Source organism: Embiotoca jacksoni, unplaced genomic scaffold (assembly GCF_022577435.1).
Source record: "Embiotoca jacksoni isolate LCO1_2020_lvr unplaced genomic scaffold, fEmbJac1.0.p SCAF_16, whole genome shotgun sequence".
Classification (NCBI taxonomy): Eukaryota; Metazoa; Chordata; class Actinopteri; family Embiotocidae; genus Embiotoca; species Embiotoca jacksoni.
The window spans coordinates 6065267-6092620 of record NW_027185296.1 but is presented as its reverse complement, the minus strand read 5'-3'; the positions used below and the strand labels follow the sequence as shown (position 1 = coordinate 6092620).

At 40.8% G+C, this 27354-nt stretch overlaps 2 protein-coding genes across 2 annotated transcripts in view; one reads left to right on the top strand and one right to left on the bottom strand.

Moving 5' to 3' along the window:
* The window catches only part of xpr1a (xenotropic and polytropic retrovirus receptor 1a), a 67401-nt gene extending 48035 nt beyond the window's left edge, over nt 1–19366 (bottom strand). The window contains exons 1-2 of the mRNA XM_069150487.1: nt 18965–19366; nt 13206–13257 (exon numbers count right to left, since the gene is read on the bottom strand). Coding sequence (XP_069006588.1) covers nt 13206–13257; nt 18965–19033 — 121 coding nt within the window. The 5' untranslated portion in view covers nt 19034–19366. The remainder of the gene's footprint in view (nt 1–13205; nt 13258–18964) is intronic.
* Nucleotides 19367–20863: 1497 nt separating this feature from the next.
* Nucleotides 20864–27354, top strand: part of acbd6 (acyl-CoA binding domain containing 6) — a 32003-nt gene continuing 25512 nt past the window's right edge. Inside the window, exons 1-4 of the mRNA XM_069150483.1 lie at nt 20864–21326; nt 21546–21610; nt 21937–22033; nt 25149–25225. Coding sequence (XP_069006584.1) covers nt 21051–21326; nt 21546–21610; nt 21937–22033; nt 25149–25225 — 515 coding nt within the window. The 5' untranslated portion in view covers nt 20864–21050. The remainder of the gene's footprint in view (nt 21327–21545; nt 21611–21936; nt 22034–25148; nt 25226–27354) is intronic.

Sequence of the window (27354 nt, the reverse complement as noted above, 5' to 3'; positions counted from 1 at the left end):
AATTATACACATTGTGATATTTGCTGCCCCATGCAAGTGCAATACAAAAGTTTAAAAACTCCCTTGTCATGTTATATATTCCAAGTCTCTGGTATTCAAACACAAAGATATTAAATCGAATCATGTAGCAAAGACCACTACAATGTACCCCCATGTACAGATGTTTTATGGGTAAAAAAAAATTCTCAGGATAACTGTCATCATAAACTAAAGAGCAGTTGCAGTAATGACAATAGGAGAGTTAAAACTGTCATAAGTAATAGTGGAAATTAAATTGCTGCATTTACTATAAATATCTCTACTGATATTACCTTTAATCTGCCACAATCCAAACTATCCATGTTTGGCTGAGATATGTTTTAACAGTGGCTTTCAGTGCACTATGGTCATGAACAATTGCCTGGGTGGAAAGCACAGGTGGAGGAGCTAAAAGCTTAACTCTAAAGGGTAGAGGAACACAGTTTCTTTCAGGATCAAAAGGTCACAGAGCTCTCCGTCAACCTGGAGTCAGAAGTGAATTAAAAGAAATCTCTCTGGAACCAGGCAGAATATGTGACCAATGAGCTTCACAGAGTGAAGACCTGGACAAAGCAGAAGAGCAACCTGTGACGCAAAGAGAGGCTCAAGTGTTTTGAGGAGCTGACGACACCGAGGACCAAACTTGGCCAACAAGTCGAGGAAATCAAAACACAGCTGGCTCAACAGACCAGAGGAGTATAGATGCTTGTGAATAAGGAAAAGGCAATGAGGAACGAGGTTGAGACATTAACAGTTTTATACCAGGAGATTCTCCAGAGGTATTAAACTGAAGAGTTGACATACAGTAAATGGTGCAAAAGATTAAACTCCTGCAACAAGACGCCTCTGACAGGGAGGCAAGGAGATGGAGGATCTGAAAATCAAACTTCTAGACAGACCTCAACAAATGCTGCTGAAGAGGTTAATCCAGGCCCTCCACACAGAAACTCCACTTCCTGTGGGTGCACTAAAGGACAAGATCTGCAAGGATGAGGAGTCCCTTCCTACTTTACAGAAATCTGAAATCAAGGAGTGGCTCAAGTTTCAGAGAAGACTCCAGAGAAATAAAAATATATTTTTTTGAAACAAGCCCGTCATTTCTTCTGCATAAGTAAGAAAAATAAGGAGATGCGGCAGAAGGTGCCCAACATCAAAATTAGACTCCAAGTAAAATTAAAGTCAATATATATATTTAAATATATGGCGTTCTTATTATACACAGATCCTCAGGTTGAAGCCCTGTAAAACAGGGTCAGAGTCAGTGCGACAACAGGTTTGTTCTGTCACACCGCCAAGTATAATTTTAGTTCCTGTACGGATGCATCTGTGGACAAAAGAGGAATCAGCATGCTTTCACAAAACAGCATTATAATTCTCCCTAACACCCGAGCCCTCAGTTCTACATGTTCCAGGTTTATTGTGTTTGGGTCCTGAATGTCACAGGAACAAAACAAGGCTCAAGTGATTCGGGCTTGTTTCTTTGGTACCATGGTAACTGTGATGGAGAAAGTTCAGCACGGCTTCGTGTGTCCACAAAAAGGTACAGACATTAAGGTTGCAACTGTACAGTGAAACCCGCTTTGGAGCACAGCACCACTCCCTCCACCTCAATGTTTTTATGCTTTCAAAAACATAACTAGAATCCTAATATAGGATTTGTCACCACTGCAATAATTTAGCTTCACAACTTGCTGACTACATTAAAAACAAATGCTTGTGAGATTAACAATGCAACAATTTAACTCATTACACACATGATTCATTCTCATAAAGACACTAACAAGAAATCTACAATAATCCTTTTACAAATGTCTGCTGCTCATGCCAGGGGAACAATAAGCTGTTCTCTGCTCAATTGAGCTGCATACTAATGGGGTGATTATGAAGCCTAATTATCAGATGGCACTTGTCAAGAAGAAGCCATGCAGTTTGCCTGAGGACGAAATGTGAAACACAGACAAACTGTTGTTTCTAATGAAAAGCCACAGAGGAGTGTTTTAAAAAATTTTAGCACATGAAGAGGCCACTTCAGAAGTCAGGAAACAGACCATGAGACACAGGACTTCACCCTCACAGTGAGTCAACTATACCAACACTAAACTCACTGGTTATTAGCAACAGTCACATGTTGACCAGGAAACGTGAAATATGCATATTCCCTCAGGCCAGCATATGGTAGCAGGGTTGGCTAACAGGAACTAAGAATGATGAACATTAACGGTCCTGACATGGTGACTTTAAACTCAGTGACAGGAAGCTTGAGATGATGGATAAGGGTGAGAGAGAACAGGATGTGAGCCAACACACAGAGGAGTTGTTTTTCAGTTCTTATCTCCCCACTTGTTTCTAATACACCATTCACCAAAAATACTCTCATACTAATTGAATTTATCTTCCACTTAACCATGTCGGTGTTTTTTCTGGCTCTTGTGGATGCCAGTGAGTGACGGGGCAGTTTTTGAAAGCCCACAGGCAGCAGGAGGAAGATTAACCGTATTTCTAATCTCACACATAGTTAATAATTCAACATTTAATATAAAAACAGACAGACTGTCCGGGAGGGAACAATAGCTGTGAATTATTGATCTCTCTCTCTCTTTCTCCTCTTGTCTCTGACAATAAGACAATACAGTGTAAATAAGAGTAGAAATTATATCTGGACCAATATCCTCCTGCCCCCTGAAAGGACTCCCCCTTCACCTCAAATGTATTAAATTTTAAATTATGATTTGTTATTGCTGCTATAGATGGAAATCTTTTAAAATGTGCAGTGAGTCCAAATTTATTGAATAAGCAAATGAAAGAGCTCGAGCCAGGCTCTCATCTTTTTTGACTCCATTTCTTTTCTTTTTTTCACACATCTTTTATGAGAGTCATAGTAACATTTGGATAAAGAGGCTCCCTGAGGCCTCAGCTTCCTTTCCTCCAATTACCACCAATGTCACCTCTCTTTTCTCTTTCATGCTTCTCTCATTTTATCTGTCATTGTCAGCCCTTACTCAATCTCTGCTGCCACTTCTTTATCTTTTGAGTGTTTCCCTCTCATTTTGCTCGTGGGCAGAACATAAAATAAATATCAGGAGCATCGGACCACAGGAAACACAAATATTGTATTTGCCACCTTTATAACCCACCATCCATTGTGCATACAGTACATGCAGTCTTGCACAGTGGCCCTGACACAATGGGGCCCATCACCATTTAATGTAAAAACTCTGTAGAACCTGTCAGCTGCTAAAAAAAAAAAAAGTTCCATCAATTAAATAGATCTCTCCATTGCTGCTGCTCCAGTAATTGTGTTGACAATCGACCAAAAGTCAATACAGCAATATGGAGAGAAGAAAAGAGACTGGTATGAGCTTCAGATATACTGGTACATCATCACCATGTGTTCATGCCTCTGAGCCAATCTGAGCCAGGTTCCAGTTGTCTCTCCAGAGAAATGCAGCAGTGAACCGTTACGGTGAAGGACACTGTGTCTTCTGCAACGCCCTACTCACCCACTAACACATACAGCACAAACCCACCCACACACAGCCACTATGCATCACAAGACCACACAAATGCTCACCAGAAACGAACGTATAATTTGCAGAGAAATTATTAAGATAACAGAAATCAAAAGCTTACGATTAAGCTTTCGTACAATAATGAAGGTTGTGTAATATTCCCAGTACCTTTATTAAGAAAAAGAGAGAGATTGGAGTGGGCGCAGTGTAATGATTTCATTGGTCGTACTCTAATTGCCGCACTAAAAAAAACAGAAATACATCAGCATATGGCCCTGCTGTCATCACCTATAGCTTACAATCACACCCAAATGCCCAGTAGCATCCAACTCCTTCTGTGCATGTGAGTGTCTCTGCATGCATGCGAGTGTGTTTCTGTGAAACCCTCCGCAGTCAGTTGTATGTGTGGCAGAGACAGCATGAGAAGATAAAAACATCAAAACACGCTGCAAAGACAAGGTCGCATGTCTTTATTCCTCTCTCTATCCATCCATCATCACCTCCCTGCTTTGCATTGTTATTTTCTATCACTCATACTGTTGAGTTTTAATCTCTGAGTGCAGAACAGAAGTCACATGAGTGTGCATGACATCCAAATCATTTGGTGCAATTTTTTTTCATATCAATTTCCACCGAGCAATGGAATTGACAAAAAGAAAAAAGGATTGATTTTAATCCATTGAAACAGTTGTGTGAATCCAGGCTAGATAAATGCCATGCGGTCAGCTATGACTGATTGGTTACACTCTGCAGAGCCTCGCTGATCTGTTGGCTGGCAGCCAAAGTTGTTGATTAGGCTTCTCATCAGCGATTAAAAAAAAAATAACTTGCCTTATAACGGAGGTTAGATTAAGGTTTTGAAGCCCTACTAATGCTACACAAATATAATGAACCCCCGAGACCTTGACAGCTGAGTTTTTGATCAACAGAGACAGATCTCATTACATTCACATGCCCACCATGCTTGAGATTGTTGAGATCACTGCTGGTGCTGTGTATATGAGCATGTGCACGTGGCAAACAGCCAGATCATATGATCTATGCTTTTTGTGTATTTAACCTCTTCAGGACTTTTAACTCATTTGAGTAAAGATGCTGCATTGCAGAAACATATTTAGAGTTCATCTGAAGAATCAGTCTTTAGTTTGTGTCCATCTTTGAAGATGTAGAAATCACAGCTTGTTATCCTCCTTTGAATGGCAGCTTTTTCATAAGGCCACAACAGATGTGCACACATATGTACACGTACACACATGCAGGGATAGAAAGGTACAGTAATGACAAGTTGTTGACGAAAGGACTCATAAGCCTTGGGAGCCCTCATAACTACATTTAAGATGTGAGAGGGTTACAGGGTGACCTCGACTCTTCTGAGCACAACTGACCTCTCCTTCACCCCTGTCTCTGATCCATCCCCTCCCGAAACCATCCCTATCACCTCTCCTCCTTCTTTGCCATGTTGTCTACACCTGAGATCCATTTTTGCAAACACTACATTTTCATCCATGGAAATCCCCCACAGACTCTTCAAATGCCCCAAATCTATAACTACCCCTTCTGCTGGAGCTCCATCTTCATCTGAACTACTCACCCTTTTCTAACACCACAACATTAGCTAGCCAGATCCCTCCTTGGAACCAACCCATACCTTTCTCTCCCTCTCCCTCTTTCTCCTCTTTCTCCTTCTCCTCCACTTCATTCAAGCGAGATCTAATTCACCGATGAATAATGGATGGCTGATAGAAGACTTTTATCTACCATGCTTCTCTTTCTCTCACTGTCTTTCTTTTGCGGGATGGCTGTTGTGTTAATGCAGGGTAACATGCATTGGAGATGAGCCCAGGGACCTCCCACTCAGTCTGTTTGTCTGTCTGCTGCCTCAAGGATCTCTCTCTCTCTCTCTCTCTCTTGCTCTCTCACTGTTTCTATCGTTTTCTCTTCCAGACTGGTCACTGACAATCCCAACTCTTTCCAAACACTTGCCGTGTCTTTATTCTTTCATAATCATCCCAGAAAATATAAAAGCAGAGAGTGCTGGCCATGTTTCTTCATCCCACTCTTCCTCCCAATTACCTATCATGTTTTTCATCGGTCATTACCTCAGTTCGATTAGTCCCTGACCTTGGGGTAGCAATCCAAGGATTTTATTGACCCTGATCCTCTGGCTTTCCTCCCCTATAATAAGAAGCCTCATCAAAAGACCAACCTCTGAATCCACAGCCATGTCCCCCGTACATCGCTTTGTAAGATCAAGGTTAGTTTGAATCCATTCTGGAAGCTAAACCTGCTTGAGTGAAGAGAAAACCATTTTATAAATCTGATTATGGATGCAAAAGCACAAAATAAATTATGGTATATAATTAATTAGGATCTTGATATCACTATTATGGACTAATAATCTCAACAGGATATATATTTCTCTGTTCCTGGAAAAAAATATGGTATGAAGCAGTGAAACAGGCACTGGCCTACAGCAGCTTATTTTCAATACGTCTAAAAGGTCTCACTCAGTTTGTGCCATTAGATTCACCCTACTCATAGTGTAGTTGTGTTTCACCAGTGTTGCTCTATTGATTTACTTTGACTTGCATTTTCATTACTGAGGTGACACCAATATTAAGGACCAATAAAAAAAAAAAAAAAAGGAACCAACCCCCACAAAAACCCAATAATTAGTGCTTGGTTGCTTGCACGAGCAGCAGCTTGTCAAAGAGCCCATCAATAATGCAGGCAGGCGGGGGACCCCGACTACCACACAACTGTCCTGCTGCACCCTTCTGCACGTCTACCTGTCTGTCTACATGTCCATCTGTCTCCCTTCCTGCTTCTATCACCTCCTGACTGCCTGACCTCGTGCCATCCTGCCAGCGTCTGTCTTTCATAACACACACAGAGCTATCTGGTGTGTTCGGCATGTATCCTTGAGCTGCTGTGTCTTGGGAGAGTATGGAAATATTTATGTATTAATTTATTTATTAGCTATAGCGATGCATGTGTGTGACCAGCCTTTGCCTTTAACACTCCACCACTTTCTTAGGTACACAGTTTTTTTCAAGGCTCTTTTGCATGTGGGTTGCTCCAAAGATCTTCAAAGGACTTGCCACAGTTCTTCTTGGTGTCTTCTGTCTCTTCATGTAATCCCAGACTGACTTCATGATGTTCCTGTGCCATTACCTGAACTCTCCTTGCTGTTGTTGTGACTACAGATAGTTGTTTGTGACTGTGACTGTGTTTCCAGGCTTGTTGTCTTGCTGCTAGAGATTGAATTTGTGACTGTTCAGATATTGCCCTGATGGTATTGTTTGATCGATGAGAATCTAAACATTTAAAGTGTCTAAAACGTTTGCACGATACTGTATAGGTATTTTTTAAGTACACACAAAGAGATCTGTAAGAAAGGATTCACATAAAAGCAACAAACAACACAATTTTCAATGAAAAGGGAAAAAAACTAGACAAAAAAACACATGCATCAATATGTTTTGTAATCCTGCCTGAACAATAAACTTCAACTACATGCCAAAGCAAGAAAATTACAGAAATTAGAATGCTATTCCACAGAGGAGGTGAGGAAAGACACCAACAGGGAGCAACAACAGTAATAACAGCTGCTGTTCCATCAAATACGCAAGCTGAATAACAATCAGCACTGTATTACACAGGCCAGCAGCTTTTCAACTAACCCCTTATTGTGGTCGTCCACAGCAGCAGACAAAATGGCGGGCAAGCAACAGGCATAGGCAGCAATAGAAAATAGTAGACTAAGTGTTGGCTGAAAAGTGTAGTTTAGGTGATTTGTGGCTGGGATTCATGTTGCCACTTTCATTAAGCAGATGAGGTGTACAAAAACAAGCACACAAAAATATTCATTAGAAAGTGGTTGGAGCTAAGAGGCGTGGTTCACTGTTCTGTTTATTCGTTTGTAATCAGAGTTATAAAAAGCAGAGAGGGGATGATATTGTCCAAGGGAAGCGTGGGAACAAAAACCTAACGGGCTGCACAGCAGAGAGCAGAATGCTGTGATGGTACAGGTGTCTGGGATGAAACAATGAACATCTGGCTTTGAGGTTTCCTTCTTCTGACTTAATTAACGAGTGATTTATTAATTTGATTCATCCATGCATCCATCTGCCTCTATGGAGAGGTGTTGTTTGTGTTCTGTTTTATGTTATTCTTTCTTTTATCTTTATCACATATCCATGGAGTGAAGTTTAAAAAATGTTTTTATATTGCTCTCTGTTGAAATGACAGAAAAAAATGTCTCTCTCCCGACTCTGAACACAGCTTAGCAACTCTAGAAGACTTAAACACAATTGCCTCGGCACCGAGTCAGAACCACCAGAATGTTTTGAAACACTTTAGATCTCTCTATAAATGTGAAGTCTGCATGTTCAATTGCACCCATGCTACGGATGAGAACCTGCATACATGCAAACGTATGGACATTCAAAAACGGTTCACTGGTACCTAAATGTCACCATCAGCAGTTTCACACTCAGCAAAATGAAGATAACCTGCAGAACATTTTCATTTCATTCTGCTGTATAACGACACTGTCATTCTATCTGCTCTGTTTTGAATGAGACATCGCTCCGAAGATGACGAGTGACAAAATCCATTATGAGATCAAGGACCTTGCATTGACTAAAACGTAATTTGAACATCATACATACTAGATGAAAAGTTTTGGTCATCATTCATGGAGTATAGACGCCTTATTTCAACACCTTAAACTACATTACTGCTGAGGCTTGATAAAGTATAAAAGGTTACATAAAGTTTCTTTCACATTTCTTTTTGATAAAAATGGTAAAGCAGTTAATTTCCACACCAAGAAGCCTTGCAAGCATTGTACTTTCACACAGCTGCTTTTATACCATTATTTATTTCACTGCAAATCATCAAAAAAAATCCCTGAGGTGATGTGGCAACTGACAGCCAAGGCGCAGGAGAGCAGTGAAAAGAAGGAGGACATTTAGTGAAGAAGGACCTTGAATGTAAGATATGTTGTGTAACATGAGAAATGATCCATTCATTCTAGTTGGTTTTTCTTTGCTCTGATTCATTCATCTCTGACATTAACTGATTCAGATGAAAATCCTTCCCCTGCTTCCCTGAGCTGTAAGTCAATAAAGTGTCAACCCATTACCCTCCTTAGACATGTGTGTTCTTCGACTCGGGTGTATCCAGCAGTGCCATCACTACCATCTTCCCACAGCTCCCCCTCTAACCCAGCCCTGCACAGATACCATCACAGTTACCATTAACAGAGCAGCAGAAGGACGGACACAATGAATGAATGAAATCCTTCCCCTGCTGCACGAACGAATCAAACAACAAATGAATGACTTGCAGGATTATAAAAATACTTCATAATATAAATGTAGTTATGTGAACATTACTGGAATGACACACAGACAATAAACCGATTCCTGTTAAAGCTGGGCGTTTATTATCTGGGGCCATTATTCACAGATCTCTGTAATAATCAGCGGGCTAATTGAATTGGATTGTGGCATACTTCATTCTAATGGCTGGAACGGGAGGAACTACAGATCCAACCAGCTGTTCTCTCTGTTGTCTTCCACTGGCTCGCCACAGTGCAGAGACAGCCGTGTTTTAATTACAATTATACAAGGACCAATGAGGGATGGAGGGAATTAGAACAAAGGACTTTAACGAGAGGTGACGGGTCATATGAAGCAGCAGAGACAACTTATTGCGCATGTGTTGGTGCATGTCAGTTTGCAGCAAGTTCTCTTAATTACTGTGAAGCCTTCATGTTGAAATGGAATAATAAATGTGACTAAAAATGGTGGTGAAAGATTTCTGTGGTATGGTCCCACAGAGGCGCTCTGCAAAGGAGATGCTGACAGTCAAAAGTTAAACAAGCACACCAACATATAACACAACATTAGGTCAGGTATCTTTCAAAAATGTTGGTTCCTAAATGATACATTTTTTAATAGCAATTTTATAGATCCATGTTAAGAAAAGGAAAATTACATCACTTTTTTTTTCATGTCATTTAGAAGAGATGGTAACCCAGGTTATTTTCTGTAGCTACAATTCAGGATGTCCCCTAAAGAATTTCCAAACTATAGGTAGAAACTACATTAACGGATGTTACCTAAACGCCTCACGTGCAGGATATCGGTTGATGCCAGCTAGCCGTTACTGCAGCACACACAATTCAGAACAATATGTGGCCAAAAGTCAGCTTGAAAAGAGTGAAATTAGTGTGTTATAAAGTAAGATTTACCTACGTTGAAACACCTGGGAATCTACCTGGGCGGGCTGCCCAAGTGGAGCCTCTGTATGTTAATATTAGATAGAATAAAAGCAAATCAGTCAGTGCCATAAAAGAATTGTAGTTTGGTACCCGGCCTTACACAGCATGAGACAATTATGCATTTATGGAAAGATCAAACCATAAACATCACACATATTTTTACTGTTGTTGAGTATGTGTAGTGACAGTCTCACAATCTGACGACTATACATATGCAGAGGGCCTGACAGAGGCTTTGAAGTGCTGCCTGTTCAGTGTTCAGTCTGTCTGCTTCACGTCTCTATCAGGTACTGCAGGGTGTCCAGAGCGGAGTGGGTGAGCAAATACTTATTACCCAGTAAACTGTCTCCCTCAGGCAAGGGATACATCTTCTGAATACCAAAATGTTGCTTTTTGTAAAGACTGAGACAGGAGAAAGAGAGCGAGAGCGAGAGAGAGAGAGAGAGAGAGAGAGAGAAAGAGAGAGAGAGAGGGAGGGAGAGAGATAGAGAGAGTGGGAGAGGGAGAGAGAGAGAAAGAGAGAGAGAGAGAGAGGGGGAGAGAGAAAGAGAGAGAGAGTGGGAGAGGGAGAGGGAGAGAGAAAAAGAGAGAGAGAGGGCGAGAGGGAGGGAGGGAGGGAGAGAGTGAGAGAGGGAGGGAGGGACAGAGAGAGTGAGAGAGGGAGAGGGAGAGAGACAAAGGGAGAGAGAGAGGGAAAGGGGGAGAGAGGGAGAGAGAGGGGGGAGAGAGAGAGAGAGAGAGAGAGAGAGAGAGAGGGAGAGAGTGAGAGTGAGAGTGAGGGAGAGGAGCACACCCTTGAATCAAATTCTCATAATTAGTTTTCCACTCAGGAAACATATTAAATGGTAACATTTTCTGATACAGCACCATTTATAAAGTCTTTATAAGCTGTCAATAATGGCTTTACTAAATGTTAATAAATCATTAATTTAGTCTTTCCAGATCAGTTATAAGCCAATAATAACAACCAACTTTTAGGCTGCCCGGTTCAACCACATCCTACTCCAACAAAACAGTGAAAGTGGTATTGATTAAATAAAATGATGGTTTAATATTGCACTTAATATTATGTCAGCATATAATTTATAAATGCACAATGTTAACTGCTTCACAATTTCATTGGTAGACTTCTCTCTACCTTATAGTAAACAATAAGGCAATCGCTAAAAAAAAAAATTAAAAAAAAAAAAAAAAAATGCAGCTATTTTCATCATTCATTAATCAAGCAAAAATGCAAAAAACCCTACTTCCAGTTCCTTAGTATTAGGATAGGCTGTTTTCTAACTGACTAATGTGAGAGCAAACATAATATATTTGGACTGTTAGTTGAACAAAACAAGCAACGTAAAGCCGTCACGTGCTTGTTTAGTCCAAGTAACAGGAAAATAGGATTGTAAAAACTGTCTCTGAAAATATATGTTGTATTATTTGATTTTTTTTTTTTTTAAAAGATGAGAAACAACAAGGCAGCTGTGGCTAAGGATGCGAGCTGTTCATTGGGGGTTTGAACTCCTGCTCGACACCTGTGCCACCATCAGTGTAAAGGGCTTTGTCTAAAATGGGAAGAAAAAAATTATATGTGCAATCAATTTTTTTTTCCAATATCATTCTCCTCCAGTTTAAGATTAATCAGATTTGACGGCTTGGCTCTATTAGATGTGAATAGAAAGTGCTGCAGTAAGCTGGTGTTTTATAACACCTGCTAATCTTGTTTCTCTTATGAAAAGTCAACGAATCCCAGCCACAGGAGAATGTGCTTTTCAGCACTCAATAACACTATTTGTCGCTGCTGCTGTTTTCATTACGGCCTCTCTCTTTCCCACAAAACACCAAAAGGCTCAAAATATTTCTTCTATCCAACACAACACATGCCACTGATACACTGCAATAAAAAAAAAAGTGTGAAAAGAAGACAAATGAATATGATCGAGTGGGGAACTTTGAAATGTCACAATGATAGCAGCTGAATGACACAGTATGATTTCATACTGATTGATTGATCCCGTCTCTATTCATAAGAAATGCTCACATATCATGTGACAAGCTGGCAGAGAGTAAGCAGTGACCCACGACAACAACTCAGACCTGAGACAGGAAGTAATTTATTATCCGACACCGACACTGCTTAAAGGAGAGACACAGCTATGTTATCAATGAACAAGATGTGTGTCCTACAAAAGTATACAGTAAATGGACAAGCAATAGTAAAGCTGCAAACAGGCACACAAAGCCAATGTTTACTTGTGTATACATTTACATCAAATGTCATAGAGTAGTTAACATAACAAATCCTGAGTGTCTCCCTTCACTGCAGCCAAAAGTTAACAAGTATCTGAAACTGATCTTTGTGCCTGAAGCTGACTCGCATGCAGGCTTAAACACACACACACACACACACACACACACACACACACACACACACACACACACACACACACACACACACACACACACACACACACACACACACTGTCCTCCACACAGGCTCATTGACTGTGTTACGTCTTTGTCGCTCATGGACAGAATCGCATCACACTCCCATCTGCATCAAGTCCATCAGCTTGAACTTAGCTCTGGGAGCAGCAGCTCTATGAGGGACATGTTGCACAACACTGAAAAATCTATCACTGTACAGACACATACATCCGTTGCAAGCATGGTAGAAGTCAGTTTTGTGGGATTTTTTTACGTCACAGAGTCTTCAGACACACACAGTCACACCGACAGTGCTGCATGTCACAACATCGTGAAGTACATCTCGGTCCTGCAACTAAAAAAAGTTGTTTACTTCTACAAACGGGTATCTAAAATAAAAACAAATGGTTTACATTCTTCCCTTCATCACACAGCAGTCTGATGCCAAAGAGTAATTATAGCCAGTGGCCTTCCTTATCTTTGCAGGCTTGTGTAGCAACAGTTACAGTTGCACTGTTGGCCATTGAACTCCAGCTCTGTTCTGCCATGTCGGCTGCAATGCTTTCAAATTTTAGGATGTTGTTTTGACACTCATAAAAGAGTTGAATGCATCCAGATAGTTTAAATGATGCCTGTTTTTCATTGACACAAAGTGAAATCAAAAAATATTTTTCACATCACATCAAACATTTAACTCTTCTACTTCTCAGCACTTTTCTCCTTCCATGTGATATTACTCTAAGCAGGTTAGCTGAGATGGAGTTGGTAATTGACTTTGGTCTTGTTAAGTCAGACACTGGAGTAAGTGGCAGCATGTTAGCAGTGATTTCCACCTATTTTTAGCATATGAAGGGTTGTTATTCTGGGGATGCCCAAACAGGGGGCACTGGGTACACAAGTGTGTGTCTGTGAGTGTTTTTCTGTCTGCCCGTGTGTCTGGGTTTGTTTATCCAAACAGGGAGTCTCCTTACCGTCTATGGATGGAGCTTGGTCCTGGGCGGCGTACAGCATTTCCTTGAACGCCTGATGAGGAAATGAGAGAAAAAATTACTGTCTGGAAACACTAACCTAAGAAACATAAAAGACCAGTGTGTACAATGGGGGTTCACTTTTGCCAGGATGTCAGCATTCACAGAGTCTATGGATTTCTCAAAGAGAGAGGATTATAAATATATGAAGTAAATCTAGCATGGTTTAGATGGACTGATTAACAACTAATTGTCTGAACAATTACGACATGAGTCTGTTCCAAATGAGATCTGCAGGTGTATTTAAAGTACATAAAGTAGATTAAGTAAAAAAGTGCTTCAAGTGCTTGAGATATTACAGAAGTATTAGAAACATAACATCTACTTTTACAGCAGCCATTAACTAAGCACTGACTCTCCATGTGAGAAGATTACAGAAATGGCCACAGCTGTTCATTGTTCATTGGAACAGTCTTTGCTGCATATGCTTCACTCTAAATGATACTTGCTTCTTATCAGGTTGTAATATTTATTACATTTGTTGTTGTGTATTGCAAAGTCATGTGGAGTCAAACCATCTGCTTTTCTTTCCTGTTTCACTATTCAAAGCAACTTTCATTCACAGAAACAGAAGATTATACACTAAATGGAGTAACAAAATCTTTTGTCAAACAACTTCTAAAATAATTCACATGATAAATAGAGACTAAGACTTTTGTTGTAGTCAAAATCAATGGTTTACGACAGTTTGATCATTTATAGAAGTGTATATGTTGCCAATTTAAAGAGCGGATGCAGAGAAAGACAGAAGCAGACAGACAAACTGACAGATTCAAAGTGGAGATGGCTGCAGTGGTTAAACGAGGTTATTTCTCTGCAATAAGACTGATCTTTAAAGAAATGGAAACTGACAGATGATTGCATGCTGGCTCATCAGGACATATCAGTGGTAGCCAGAAAAAGACTGGAGCTGAGTCCTGTTTCTCAATGAAGACATCGTTCTAACTAAATGGCCCCAGTAAAATAGCCAAAAATGTCTAGTACACTTTATTAAGTTTTATTTCATAAAAACTGTTAATTAAAAGGTTCAGAGTGTAAACCGCTAAAATCTGAGGTGTGCCAAATTTTCCACACAAAATTCAATTCACACTTCAATATCCAAATATCCTGCACGGTCAAAGGAGGGAATTGTTGTGTTATCAAAATCTGACAAGCTGTATGTTTTCCCGTCTCTGTCCAGGTTCATATAGAACCTGCTGCTTTTGTAACATGGCAGTGAGAGAGCAGAGTGGGTGGAAACCACTCTGAAATACTGTGGCAGCCTGGATTGTTGATACTTTCTCCTCTGTGAATTACACGTACAATGATACTCCAACACTGGAGCCTCAGCCAAGAGGTAAACATTATGTAGCCTTGTCTCTTGTCTGATAAAGATGAACAGGAGAGGAGGAGACCAACTGTGCAAGTGCACCACTGGAGGTGGCTAAAGCCGGGCTAATACCCAATAGCCAACAGCCAACGCAACCAACTAATAGGTGGGAAATAGAAATTCAGATTCAGACGGGGGGGGTGGGGGGGGGGGGTCATTAAGATGGAGGCATTGCCATGGTGATGGCTGGGATGAGAAAGGGGGCGGGGTGGCTCTTTGGGGACTTAAGATAAACCTGCAGGCTTGGCAGTAATCAGTGGTGAAACCTGTAGACAATAACTAAGCTAAACCTAATGGGGCCATCGGTTTCAATGACCATGCATTAACATGATGATAATGGATGCTCAGTAAACCAACTATGCGTGACACACGCACCAAACATGTCTTAAACTGGAGCTTCCTCTGCAGAGGGTCCAGCTGATTGAAAGTTGTCTTTGGATCCATTAATAGCAGTGTTATGTTGAGTGGAAAGTAACCAACATATATGAGTGCTGGATGCTCATTCTTCTATGATGCTTGAGATTGTTATCGCTGTGCTTGAGCAGATGGACAGGTAGGCATCGCTAATCTGAAGAGATCTATGGCTCAAACAGAAAGCCAATGGATCACTTGAATGTGAAGCTCTATGTCTAAGTGGATCCCTGCGTGTAGAAAGAGGAGTAGAGCGTATGGGCGGAGAGGATGGGAGGAGGGGAGCAGAGGGCAGGACTGGTCGGGGACCAGATGTCCTCCCAGTGGGGGAGGAACGATGAGGTGAGGATGGAAGGAAGGAGGGAGGTATAGAAAGGGGGGTTCACAGCAGTCGCCATGCCGTGCCTGTTGTATACATAATGTTCATATTGTAGAACATGCTAAATCATACTTTCATTGCACGGGATGCAGACTCTGTTTGCAATATTGTACATTTTATGTACCATTTCCATTATGTCTGCAACAAATCATAGCTCACTGGGGCCCCTGAAGACATTCAAACTACATCACTAAGACTAATTAGAGAACGACAAGGCGTAACCTTTGAACAAACATCAGTTACCCAAATCACACACACCTGATTTTCTTCAACACATTACTCTGCTAGTTTGAATTGTAAATGTGAATCTCCACATGCCCCCTCCTCCTCCTTCTCTAAGCTTACACGACTGATTAGACTGCAGAGGCATAAGTGGCCTTGTTCTCTCGCCCACACACACTCATACACACACCTGAATCCCTACCTCTCGTCCTTTCCGTATACCTGGACTTTACATTACAGTTACGCAATATGCATCTAAATTCAACAGTTGCCATAGATAATACTAGTGTAATACATGTAAGTTTTCTTTTACATAAGACTCTCCGGCATGTAGAGAAATCAAATGAAGGAGCAGACAGTAAATTCCCACTGTGGCTGAGATTTATACAACTGCTTTAAAGGCAAATCTTCTTCATATCAGCCTACATCCCCTGCCTTTTGGTACAAGCCTCTGGAGTTGGCAGGACACGCTCACCTCCATACCAAACACTTGTTTAGCATAAAGGTCTATAACTACAATCCCATAGGATGAAGCACACACCTAATTACTCTTATCACTCAATCGCCTTGTCAATGCTACCACGTTCGAATGAAATGACTCCCTAACAAGAGCCTGCATTTGCTGGAACGGCCACTTTGCCGCATCCTTCTCATCTGCATAGAAACTGGCTGACCAATCTAAATAGAAGGCACACAGTTTTCTACACAATAGAGAGCTCTAAAAACGGAGGAGAGTGAAAACTGGACAAGAGGTTAATTAATCCAACAGCACACAAAGGCAATAATATCACTTCAACCTGCAGTCAGTTTGGATGTGGGCAGATGTAATATTGCATAAGTCACAGATACAGCTGCTGCGTGAGTGGTACTGGCTCCTGCATGGACTAAAAATGACCTGTGCTGCTCAAATAATCAGTGTGTCGTTTAATAGATACACAACTGAATTACAATACTGTGTTAGCTGCAGTGGCGAATGCTGTTTGTGATGGCCATAACTGTATAGTAACTGAATCTCTCTCCACCAATCTCTTCACTGAATAAGTCCATAGACTCAGACTGCTTGAGTTGCACCATATCAACATGTCAATGCTTTGTATTTTTCAGAATGAAATTAAAGTCTGTATTTTATCAAAGTGATTAATTTTATTGAAGTCAACTGACTTTACTCCCTTGAATATAACTTCTTGTTTATCCTTGTCTATCGACTTGCTCCAGGGGTCATCCTATTTTTGAATGAGATGTCCATCATCCATAGGCCTGAGCCCTCTCCCTACCGCACCCACTCAGGTGGTGTTTACAGATGTGAGACAAAGACTAAAGGCTCTCTCTCGCTACAGCCTATATATAATTCAGATTTGAGAAAGAATACAAAGTGTATGGACAGGAGTAAAACTCTCTTGTTTTACATAATTCCGCAATAGTGAGTCACGTACGTGACAACAACATGTCTGGACAGGCTGCGTTTTTGGAATGGTCTAAAAAAGAAAATGCTGATGTCGGCTTTATTGCAATTACGTATCAATTATTGGATACGTTTGTGTTTTAATAGATTCATTAGTTAGTCAACCTTTCATTTCTCGCAGACATTTACCACATACTTTTTGGAGCACATAAAATCAATCACATTATCTGTGTACAAAAAAAACCATACTTAACAGAATATAATTACTTGTTACTGGTATATCCTGGTAAAATGCTGTACAAAAATGTTCAAATTCAAGATTATTTTACTAAATAAAACTGTTTCTGAATAAAAACACAGATGACAGAGGAAATCTATCATCATCCATCTCAGGTCAGTGAGTGCCGCGTTGAAGACTGGAGGTGTAAAATGGCTGGTATGGACATGCATCTGTCCCTGCATGGGCTCATTGTGCTTCAGTCTGTACATACAAAGACACCAGATACGCTGCGTACGTACATTAATAATCATTTTAAACAAAACTCCACTGTAAAGTTGACCTCTTCCTGGTGTTTGTTTAATATCTGACTCCCTTTCATTTTTTTATCACTGTAATTATGCTGCCTGAAGATGTTTTCATTACACAATGATGACAGCGTGTCATTCATGGCAGGATGGGGATCCAAATGTCTGCTGCAGCAACTACCCAACTTAATAACAATATTCAGGGCATGTTACCAAAATAAAACCAGTGCAGTGAGTCTGTTGAGTCTGGCACGAAGGCTACTGAGGGTGAACAGAACAGGGTCTTTGTCTATAATTCATAGAGCTAAATGGAACTGAGCAGTCTGCCCTGTCACTGCATGCCTGCACTAAAGCTCTCAATGTAGAGCCAGCAAGAAAAGGAGTGTGAAAATAAAATACTCCTTAAGCACTGTACACCAACAAAGAAAATCCATGCACACAAAGATCCCCCTAAATCCACAGACACCAGAAACCAGACAGAAAATCCTGTTAGATGAAGTCCTCCAATGTGATTCATAAAAGACAGCCATTCCTGTGTTATTGTAAAAAATATGAATTACAATGTCTTCAAATTGTAAAAATACAATGAACACATCTGTTTTAAAAACTCTGGTTAAAAAAAATAAAAAATAAAAAAAAAATGAGAAATTAGAAATGCAAATTCAAAATTTTGCAACAAATCAGCATTTGGGATATTACCCTTGTTAAATGCATGCAAATATTAAAATTGAAAGCATGATGCAAAAATTTTTTGCTTTTGTTGGAGATATGACCTTGGACAATAAAAATTTCTTTTTTTTCATGTAGTCTATACAAGCTCAGTTCTGTGATGGTCAAACTAAAAAAAAAAAAAAAATTAAAAAAAATCCAGGCATTGAGCTCAAATTTACTGCCAATAAAACTAAAGACACCAATATTTGCTTTGTATGGAAAATGTAAAAAAATAAACAGTGAGGCTTTAAAATTAATTATTTATAGAGCTTACCAAAATATTTATATTAAAATGAAATACTAAATTATTTTGTTAATTTTTCCCAGTGTAAAAGAAATTCAGTTGTTTGGTAAACTGCTCAATCTGTTCATTTTTGCATGATGTAAACTAAGCAAAGAGGAATAATAAACGCTGAATTCTCCCTATGGTTCTTAACAACTGCAGTCAATTTCCCCTCCATAAACAATAGGGCATTCCTTATCTTTTTCCCGTTGTTTATTGCTCTCTGGAGTGAGCTAGACTGAAATTGGAAAATGTATATATTTGAATGACCTTTTAAAAATATGTCATAGTTAATAATGACTTTTATCTTGTATTTTCCTCAAACGAATGAATGCACCTGCTTTCCAATATCCATATCCTCAAGGCGTTTATTTTAAATACAAGATGACTTTCACTTTACCTCATACTGGAGATACTGTTTCCTCCACTCCGGAGTGATATGCGACGAAAGATGCTCCGCGAATTTCATTTTGCCGGAACAAGTCTCCGTTAAATCCGTGAGCGGCTGTCCCCTTCCCCGTCAACGCGACTTTTGTTGTGTCAGGCAACTTGCAGGCTCAACATGCGGCGCGTCAGCCCGGCGCACTCCGCTCCTTCTCACTCCACTTCTGGCTCGTCCCGGTCAGTGCACTCTGAGCGGATCCCGTCCCACATACTATTTCACGGGGAGGACGGCAGTGGCAGCGGGCTCGCTTGAACAGGTGGTCAGACGGCAGTACAACGAAGCCGATGAGAGTGGCTCAGTGACTTTGCTCGGTCCCTCCCTGGGCAGGTCTGGGGACATTGCAGTCCGCCATCGCAATGAACCACAGTGACGTGGTTGCGTCAGCAGGGCGCGCAGTGGCACCGGGCGGCGCTGGGACCTCCTAAACTGTTGGCAGAGCAGTCCGAGATCCCGTCACCTTTATTACTTAATCTTCGTTTCCCTTTGCACAGTGTCTGTAAACAAACACAAGTTACGCCCACAGTACACCTACATTGTCTGATACTTTGCTGTTAACATCCAGTGTTTATCCTACCAAACTCCATTCAAAAATACTATGAAGACACATTTTTAATCATGACTGACTGTGTATCTTTTTTCTTTGTTATGCTTCTAATAAACAGTCCAGTTATGTATAAAGAAGACCATCTGCTTATGGCCTACATGTTACCTAAAAGTGGAACAGCAAATTACAGATAGGCTACGTGGATGTTTAACAGAAGTTTTTGTTTGTAGTTTGTGACCTGAAAAGCAAAGTTCGACAAGAACACAATAATACACTATCAATTTATTATTTTTGTACCTTTTACCTTTTTAAAAGATACTCATACTTATTATATTGGCCATATGCTCCTAAAGTTGGATGGTCTTTTTTGTATTGGGCTATGTTCTGTTTGTGTCAGGAAAAAAAGGTTTCTTAACTTAACAGTTTTATTGGTCAGATTTAGACTCTTGTTCAATTATTTCTTAAGACAGTAGGCTATGTTTGCTTTTTGTTTGGGGAAATCTTGATTTGGGATAATTTGGTCAGTGCCCGTCGCAGTCACCAAACTAAATCATCATTATGCCAATAGCAGCATCTGCTGGACAAACTTCGCAACTGCACGTTGGCACAGTGCGAAAGCCGACATGCGCTTCATTACAGTTGCCAACAGAAACCTTCACACCTTTTAGTTTCAGGTCAATTGTAATGCGCCTGTTGCAATCGTATCCAATTACAATTCCCACCTGCAAACTGAAACTGATACAGGACACTCATACTGGACAGAAAAGTAATTACACAAGTGGTTTGCTGTATAACTGAGACAATTAAAGCCCAACTTATATTTACCTGGGTTAGGTGAAGTGTCACCTTGCAGACATATATTAATGTTAGTCAACAAACAAGCAAAAAGCAGCACACAGTTCACGTTACGCACAGAAATCCCCGACCTGGCAGGTGTTCTAGAGTACAAACATTTTACATTTTACATGTGCAGATGTCTTCATAAGAATTTTTTATCAATTGAAAGTATCACGAGGCCTACTGCAAGTTACTTTAGCTAATAGCCAGCTATTCTGACCAGTTCACCTGTCATGCATACCATAAACTACAAAAACACTTCAAAAAACTTTCTGTACATTTTAATATTGTTACTTTAAAATAGTTATTGTGAAACATATAGAGAACGTCACTTATTATTATTATACTTTCGTGGTTTTGTTTCTGATGTGTTTTTCTCTCACCAACAAGCAATTGAAGCCCACAGGTGTGACATCGGAACCTTTCTTCTTATCCGTGGGTTTAACCGGCCCCTTTAGTTGACAGTACCAGAGACGGACCAACGGGGGAAATAATTCCGACTGTCACGGATTCGCAACGATAACGGATTAAAAACGAAATCACCGTTTAAATACTTTTCAAATATCCATCAGGCAGCTACTCACTTCTTGTTTTCAACCTTTTTCACACAGATCTGCAGCTTTCGTCGTCTGAGACGGTACGGCATAAACAATAATAACAATGGCTTCTGGGTCGCCGTCGTCCTCTCCGGACACCGCGACGGGCTCAGGTACGGATCCAGCCCGTCCCGACACAGGGGAGCCACTCGGTGGAGCAGGCTCGGACTCGGATTCGGACTTGGGTTTGGATAAATTTGACTGCAGTGCCATGGAAATGGGCCGGTTGGAGGGAGATGAGCTAGCGCGGGAGTTTGAGTCTGCAGCCGACCGCATAAGAGATTTGATTCAGACGGCCAGCAGGGACCAGCTGCTGTACCTGTATGCTCGCTACAAGCAGGTAAGTGTCGGATTAAACGGCAGCATGCTCGTTTTGGTCAGATTTAAGCCTTCGAGTACCGGCACACTGGTTTAAGATTAGAATCAGTGAATGTTGAATATTTATCTAGCCGCTCTGGGTTTTGATTGATGAGTCAGGTCCGTGGGTGCATATTGTCAGCTTGTGTGTCAGGCCTGGTTAATATCAGATCATCTAAATCATTTGCTCTTGTATCCACAGGTGAAAGTTGGAAAGTGCAATACACCAAAGCCTGGCTTCTTTGACTTTGAAGGGCAGAGAAAATGGTATGTAACTTTAAGTTGTTGATGATGTTATTGTTCGCACCAATGTTAGAGTGAGTGTGTGTGAAAGAGAGAGAGAGAGAGACTGTTTGTGTACGAGACAACCTACATGTTAACATGCATCTCCATTGGAAGATATTATATCAATTCATTTATACAATATAAATAAAAAGCATCGATTAAATTTAAACCATTTTTCATTCATAAAATTCAGGATTACTGCTATTTTTTTACTGACAACTATTAATTTAGTTAATACATAAACTAAAATGCAAATTTTTGATGTACAATTGTGGATCATTGTGATGAGAATTGAACTGTTTTAACAGGCAAGCCTGGAAGCAGCTTGGAGACATGGACGCAGATCAGGCAATGCAAGAGTACATCTCCTGTGTCAATGTGTTAGACCCTGAAGGCAGCACGAAGGTAATAAGAACCATTTCTGAGAAGTCAGAGGTGATTCTCAACACTAATCTTGATTGTAAACTACCGCATATTGTTTACTATACTAAAGAAATATGTAGTATTCTGCATATTGTGATAAAATACACTCTAAGATGAGCAATACATATTTCAAAGTCTTAATATGTGGACATGCTTATTAACATGAGGAACAGGGAGGTTTAATTAAAAGCCTTTAAGTGAATGAATTAACATCATTAATAAGTGAGTTGTAGATGTGGTCAAATATATACTTGTTGTCCTGCTTAAAAGTCTGTCTATCTGGTTTGGTTGGTCACATTTGTTGACACTAAACTGAAGGTCATTCATTTAATCAGACAAAATTGTCTGTGATTGATAACTTGTATGCCTCATATACCAGATAGCAAAATGTTGCTAAATGTTAATTCCCATCCCCCAAGCAGTTCATGTTGCCTAAAACAGGCCTTAAGACGTCCACAGCAAGATGAGAAAGGTGACAAATATAGAACCATCCAATGTCACTGCTGAGCCTTCAGGATGCAGTGCAGCGTGTTTTCCAGTAGATGTCAGTGTCACATTGTCACTTTGTTTCAGGCCTGTTGTGGCAAATTTTTCTGTAACTAGCATTAAAAATAAATGCAAGGATTGTGTTGTTTTGCACAGTAGTTGGCATTTTGGGAAATAAATAATACAAGAAGCTGTTTTAGTATGGCTGCTGTTATGTGCCAGTTTGTGTGGTAACTGTTTACGTTTCTATGCACTCCAGCGTCGTGTCATTCAACTGTGTCAGGAGAGTTGTGTTGCCATGGACAGGTTGTCTTTTGAGGAAGCAACAACAGAAGCATTTAGTACTTGTACTGCATTCTTATTTTGGAAGAGTATTACTATTGCCACATAAAGAAGAACACATTTGCCATTTATGATATGACCAATAAAATGTGTTTTTCTAGCATTTAACAGGGCAGATAGCTGCATTTTTGCATAGCTTTCATATATCAGCTTTTGAATACAGTATTTTCCAATGGTGATCTAAAAACCTATAGTGCTCAAGTTTATAGCAGCAGTACAGTGGAAGGGCTCCAGTTTCACAGCTTGGCCGTAAACGTGATTTAAAGTGTCTGTGATTCTGTAGAATGTTTTGTGTCGCGTCTGATAAAGTTCCTTCAGATATAAACTTTCACCACAGCTATTAGAGAAACTGGTTGATTCCATGCCCAGACTCTCTCATGAAATCATGCAAGCTGAAGGATGACAAACTGAATATTAAAACACTTTAGTAAAGCCACTATTGAGTGTCCAAATATTATTTTGCTTCATTTCTAACTGTGTATTTATTGATTTATCATCTTGTTCCTCTCTTTTTTTGTAGAATAGTTTGCATGACAAGTTTACTTGTGTTGTCTTTCTTTAAGATACGTGCTTTGACTGTATTTTTTTATAGTTTGTGTGGCTTAAGTGTCCAAATATGTTTTGGAGCCACTGGCTGTAGCATTAGTTTAAATAACTATTTAAAAGTCTGACTTGACATTAATGATGTCAACCATTCTTTTTTTGTACCTACTCGTGATGGTAGTAGTACTGAGAATAAGATGTTGAAAGTATTTAAAAGATCTGTTTTAAGATAATGGTAAATAATCCACACGGCAGGTATTCTTAATGTCTGATAGTAAATGAAATAACTGGAAAACATCTTCCTCCAGTTGGTCAGTGCAAGTCTTCAGGTTGTCAGGACACGTAAGGGGTGCCTGCCATGTATTCACTATGCAGACATCTGAACAGGATGTGTGGATTCCCTCTACAAGTGTAGTACACCCCCTAAGCAGGGGGATGGATTCCCAGTCTCATCTGCAAGCACAGCCCCAGAGAGATGGAATTAGGTTGATTTTCTTCAACAACTGAAAAGCAAAAGAATACCATGATCTGCTTTAAAAAGCCTGTCATGTGCTGTGAGACCAGTCGAACTGTTGTGTCTCATCGCTGTTTCTGTCTGATGTCTGCGACGTTGACTACATTTCCTCTTTGTTCTCCACCTCTGTGCTACCGGCTTCTCTTCTAGTAATCATAACCCCCATCTTCTTCTTTAACCCCTTCATTCTTTTCCCTTCCCCGTTTCTTTTCTCTCCTTCCTCATTTGTGTCTCTTTAATAGCATCACTGTCAACCAAATATCCAATCCTTACACATTTCTCTTTGGCCATGCGGCGGGGCAATACTCGCTGACTCTGCCCCACAGTTACACAATGCCAGGGAAGAGCCCAGCAGACAGGCCAGCAAATGCACAACTGCCCCCCCACACACCCTGAAAAGAGCCTGATTGTATTGTAACAAAGTGCCATAGCATGGCAGCGGCTATTCTATTGGAAGCACAGTTAAATGGTGTAAGTAGGAGTGCATGGACAGAGAAGCAGGGGAGAGAATAATAGCCACAATTTGACCTCTGTTCCTGTCTCAATTGTTGAGCAGACACTGGCTTTATATTACATTATACTGCAGAGGAGCAGGGCCTGTGCATCAGCGAATATTCTGACTTTCCGAAGTGAATTAGGTTGTCCTAAAAGTGCACGCACAGTTGTTTTGCTTCGCTTGTCATGTTCGCCCTATTCTCCCCATTTTGTGAAATCAGATTTGTGTGGGTTCTTTTGTGAGTCGAGACTGGTCAGCGAAGAATAGCCTGTGGGTAATAAAGTCTCGGCTGAACTGAATGTAAGAAGATTAACAAGAGTCACAAAGACACAATAGATTTTACTGTTTTCATGCATGTTGTTGGTCATTTATTACCAATGAGGTCATGTCCAAAGCCCCAGAGGGTTATTTTAAAATGACACTTCCTCTTTGTCATGCATTGCATTTACAAAAGCAATAGGTGAAAGGTTATAGGTAGAGCTATGCGTGGTGAATAGAAGGGCCCAACCCTTTTGCACTGGGTTCATACAAAACAGTAAGGTCAGTACCTCTGTCCATACAGGACAGAAACCCACTAAGCCAAAGTAGACTGGGTTGGCATTTGGCACAAGCTATCGGTGCACTTTAAGTGAGTGAAAAGTGGCCAACATCTGTATTGTAAATGTCATATTTAAGTGTGTGCAGGGTGGATATTCAATGTTGTATTGTTTTCACAGGAAAGACGAGGAGCAGAAAGGAGAACAGGTTTCGGAGGAGCAACAGTCAGCTCTCTATACCAGGAGGAGATGATCAGGTATTTATAGCACAAGTATCACAAACACAGACACATCAGAAACTAGCTGTTATATTGATAATGCAGAGAAAGACGCCATCTTTTGGAAGTCTTCAGACTTGGCTTCAGATGCCAAAGCTTTTCCCAGCTCTTGAGGTTGCTTGAACAGACTTCTCTTTTTCCTCCAGTTGTGAATCACCCCTCATTCAATGCTTAGGTCAACTCAGTGTAAGTCTGGCATTGTTAACCACTGGTCTTGATACTGTGTTTGATTGTATCCAACAGACCGTAACCGCAGTTAGGGCCTGCAGACGGCATACAGTTCTGATTTATGTTAATGAAATATATCCTCCATTTACTCTTGCTGGCAAACTTACTCAAGCTTAAAAAACCCATCTTCATTTCAATGAAAAAAGAGCTCTTTTGGAGATGAAAATGAGATGTGTGAATCCTGCAGGTTTTCCTCATAAAAGGCTCCATGTGATTAGTATGCACAGTCTCAGGAAGAGTCTCCCCTTTTTAATTACGTTATGATTCGAGGGGTGATGAAGACGCGGCGGGTACAGTGGGGCGAGGCAAGTACAGCAGGTTTGCCAGAACGATGCTCCTCTCGGTGATATCCAGCAGCCTGCGACGCCCCGAGGGAAAGCAGCAAGAAAGAGGGCGTTAACGTGGCACAAACACACTCGTACGCACACGTGTGCACACATAAACTTACACTTACTGCTATACGTCACTGCGATTTTCCATCCGAAACTATGCATACCCAGCCAGAACTGTCACAGTCACTGCTCTGCTGCATTTCAATTTCCTCTTCCTCACACACACAAACGCACAGACCCACTCCATATTAAACAGCTAAGCACCTGTTAACCAGACAGGGAGTTAATTGCTTTGCTCACTGCTCATCCCAACCTTGGAGTGTGTATGTGTATTTGCGGAGCGTGTATCGACAAAAGCGGGATTGATTAGCAATGTCCCTGGGCTACTGAGCTGATCAGTGTGTGATTGAGGAGGCTTTGAATGCTACATTTGTAATTCTCTCATCCACCTTGAAAAAGGATCCTGATAAACACTGGAGGCTTTGTTGTCCGAACACTTTGCTTGGAGCCAAAGCTGACTTATTTGAGTTCTCATTGTTTCTCGTACCGCCATGGAGCATCGGCCAGGGTCCTATCGGGAATGTGATGACAGATTGTGTAGTGTGTGTGTGTGTGTGTGTGTGTGATGGATGGTGTGGCCCTGGTGTTGATCAGTGAAGCTCAGGCCAGGTAGATGAGTGTTCTCCACCACTGTGACCAGTTTAGCCTGATGGATGAAGGACATATCTGCCAGTACACCAGACTGGACACACATGTACACACAAACATATATACACACAAACACAAAACCCTCGGTACCCCAGTGATGACAGAGTAGCCTGTGACCTTCCCAGCATGCTTAGCGGCACTGCTGATGTCATGTCGTTTATAGGCCCCACATTAATCATGTGTTTGTTTATGGCCTGTGTGTTTGTGTCTGAGGGTTCCTGTGTGCTCTCACTGTGCGAGAAGTGATCACAACTACAAATGTTGGTTGTTTTTTTGCAATTGTGTGTATTATATAACCTTACACTACCTACTTAGGTGTGTGTGCACGTGTGTGTTTGCTCGCGCTTTATATGTGTCATGCACCTGTCAGGCCGGCCCTGTCCGACCATTGACAGAAGACTGATGAGCCGGCCTATTGATTAGTTGCCGGGGGAGACGGATGGCGGCCACACATCAGGGACACTTGGGGTCACCATGGCCATCAGACAAGGAAGTGGGAGTGTCCCAGCATAGAGTCTCATGAATAAACATAGCAGTGGTAATCAGGAGTATGTAAATGAATGTGCTCATACATAACCTAGCTGTGATAAAAGTGTAATGAGTTATTCATAATTCACCACAGGCTGATGAGAGGATGGCGGGGAGAGTAAAGGAGGGAGGGGGAGAAGGGAAAGAGAGAAAGCATGTAGGTGAAAAGCTGAAGAAAAGGAAGTACAGGGGAGCATCAAAGAACAAACAGCGGATGAAAAACTTTCTTTGTGTGTTGCTGTATCGGTGTCAGTTTTGTATCCTCATGTAGTAAACAGTAAAATGTTTTGATTGTGGGCCAAAAGAATTTCC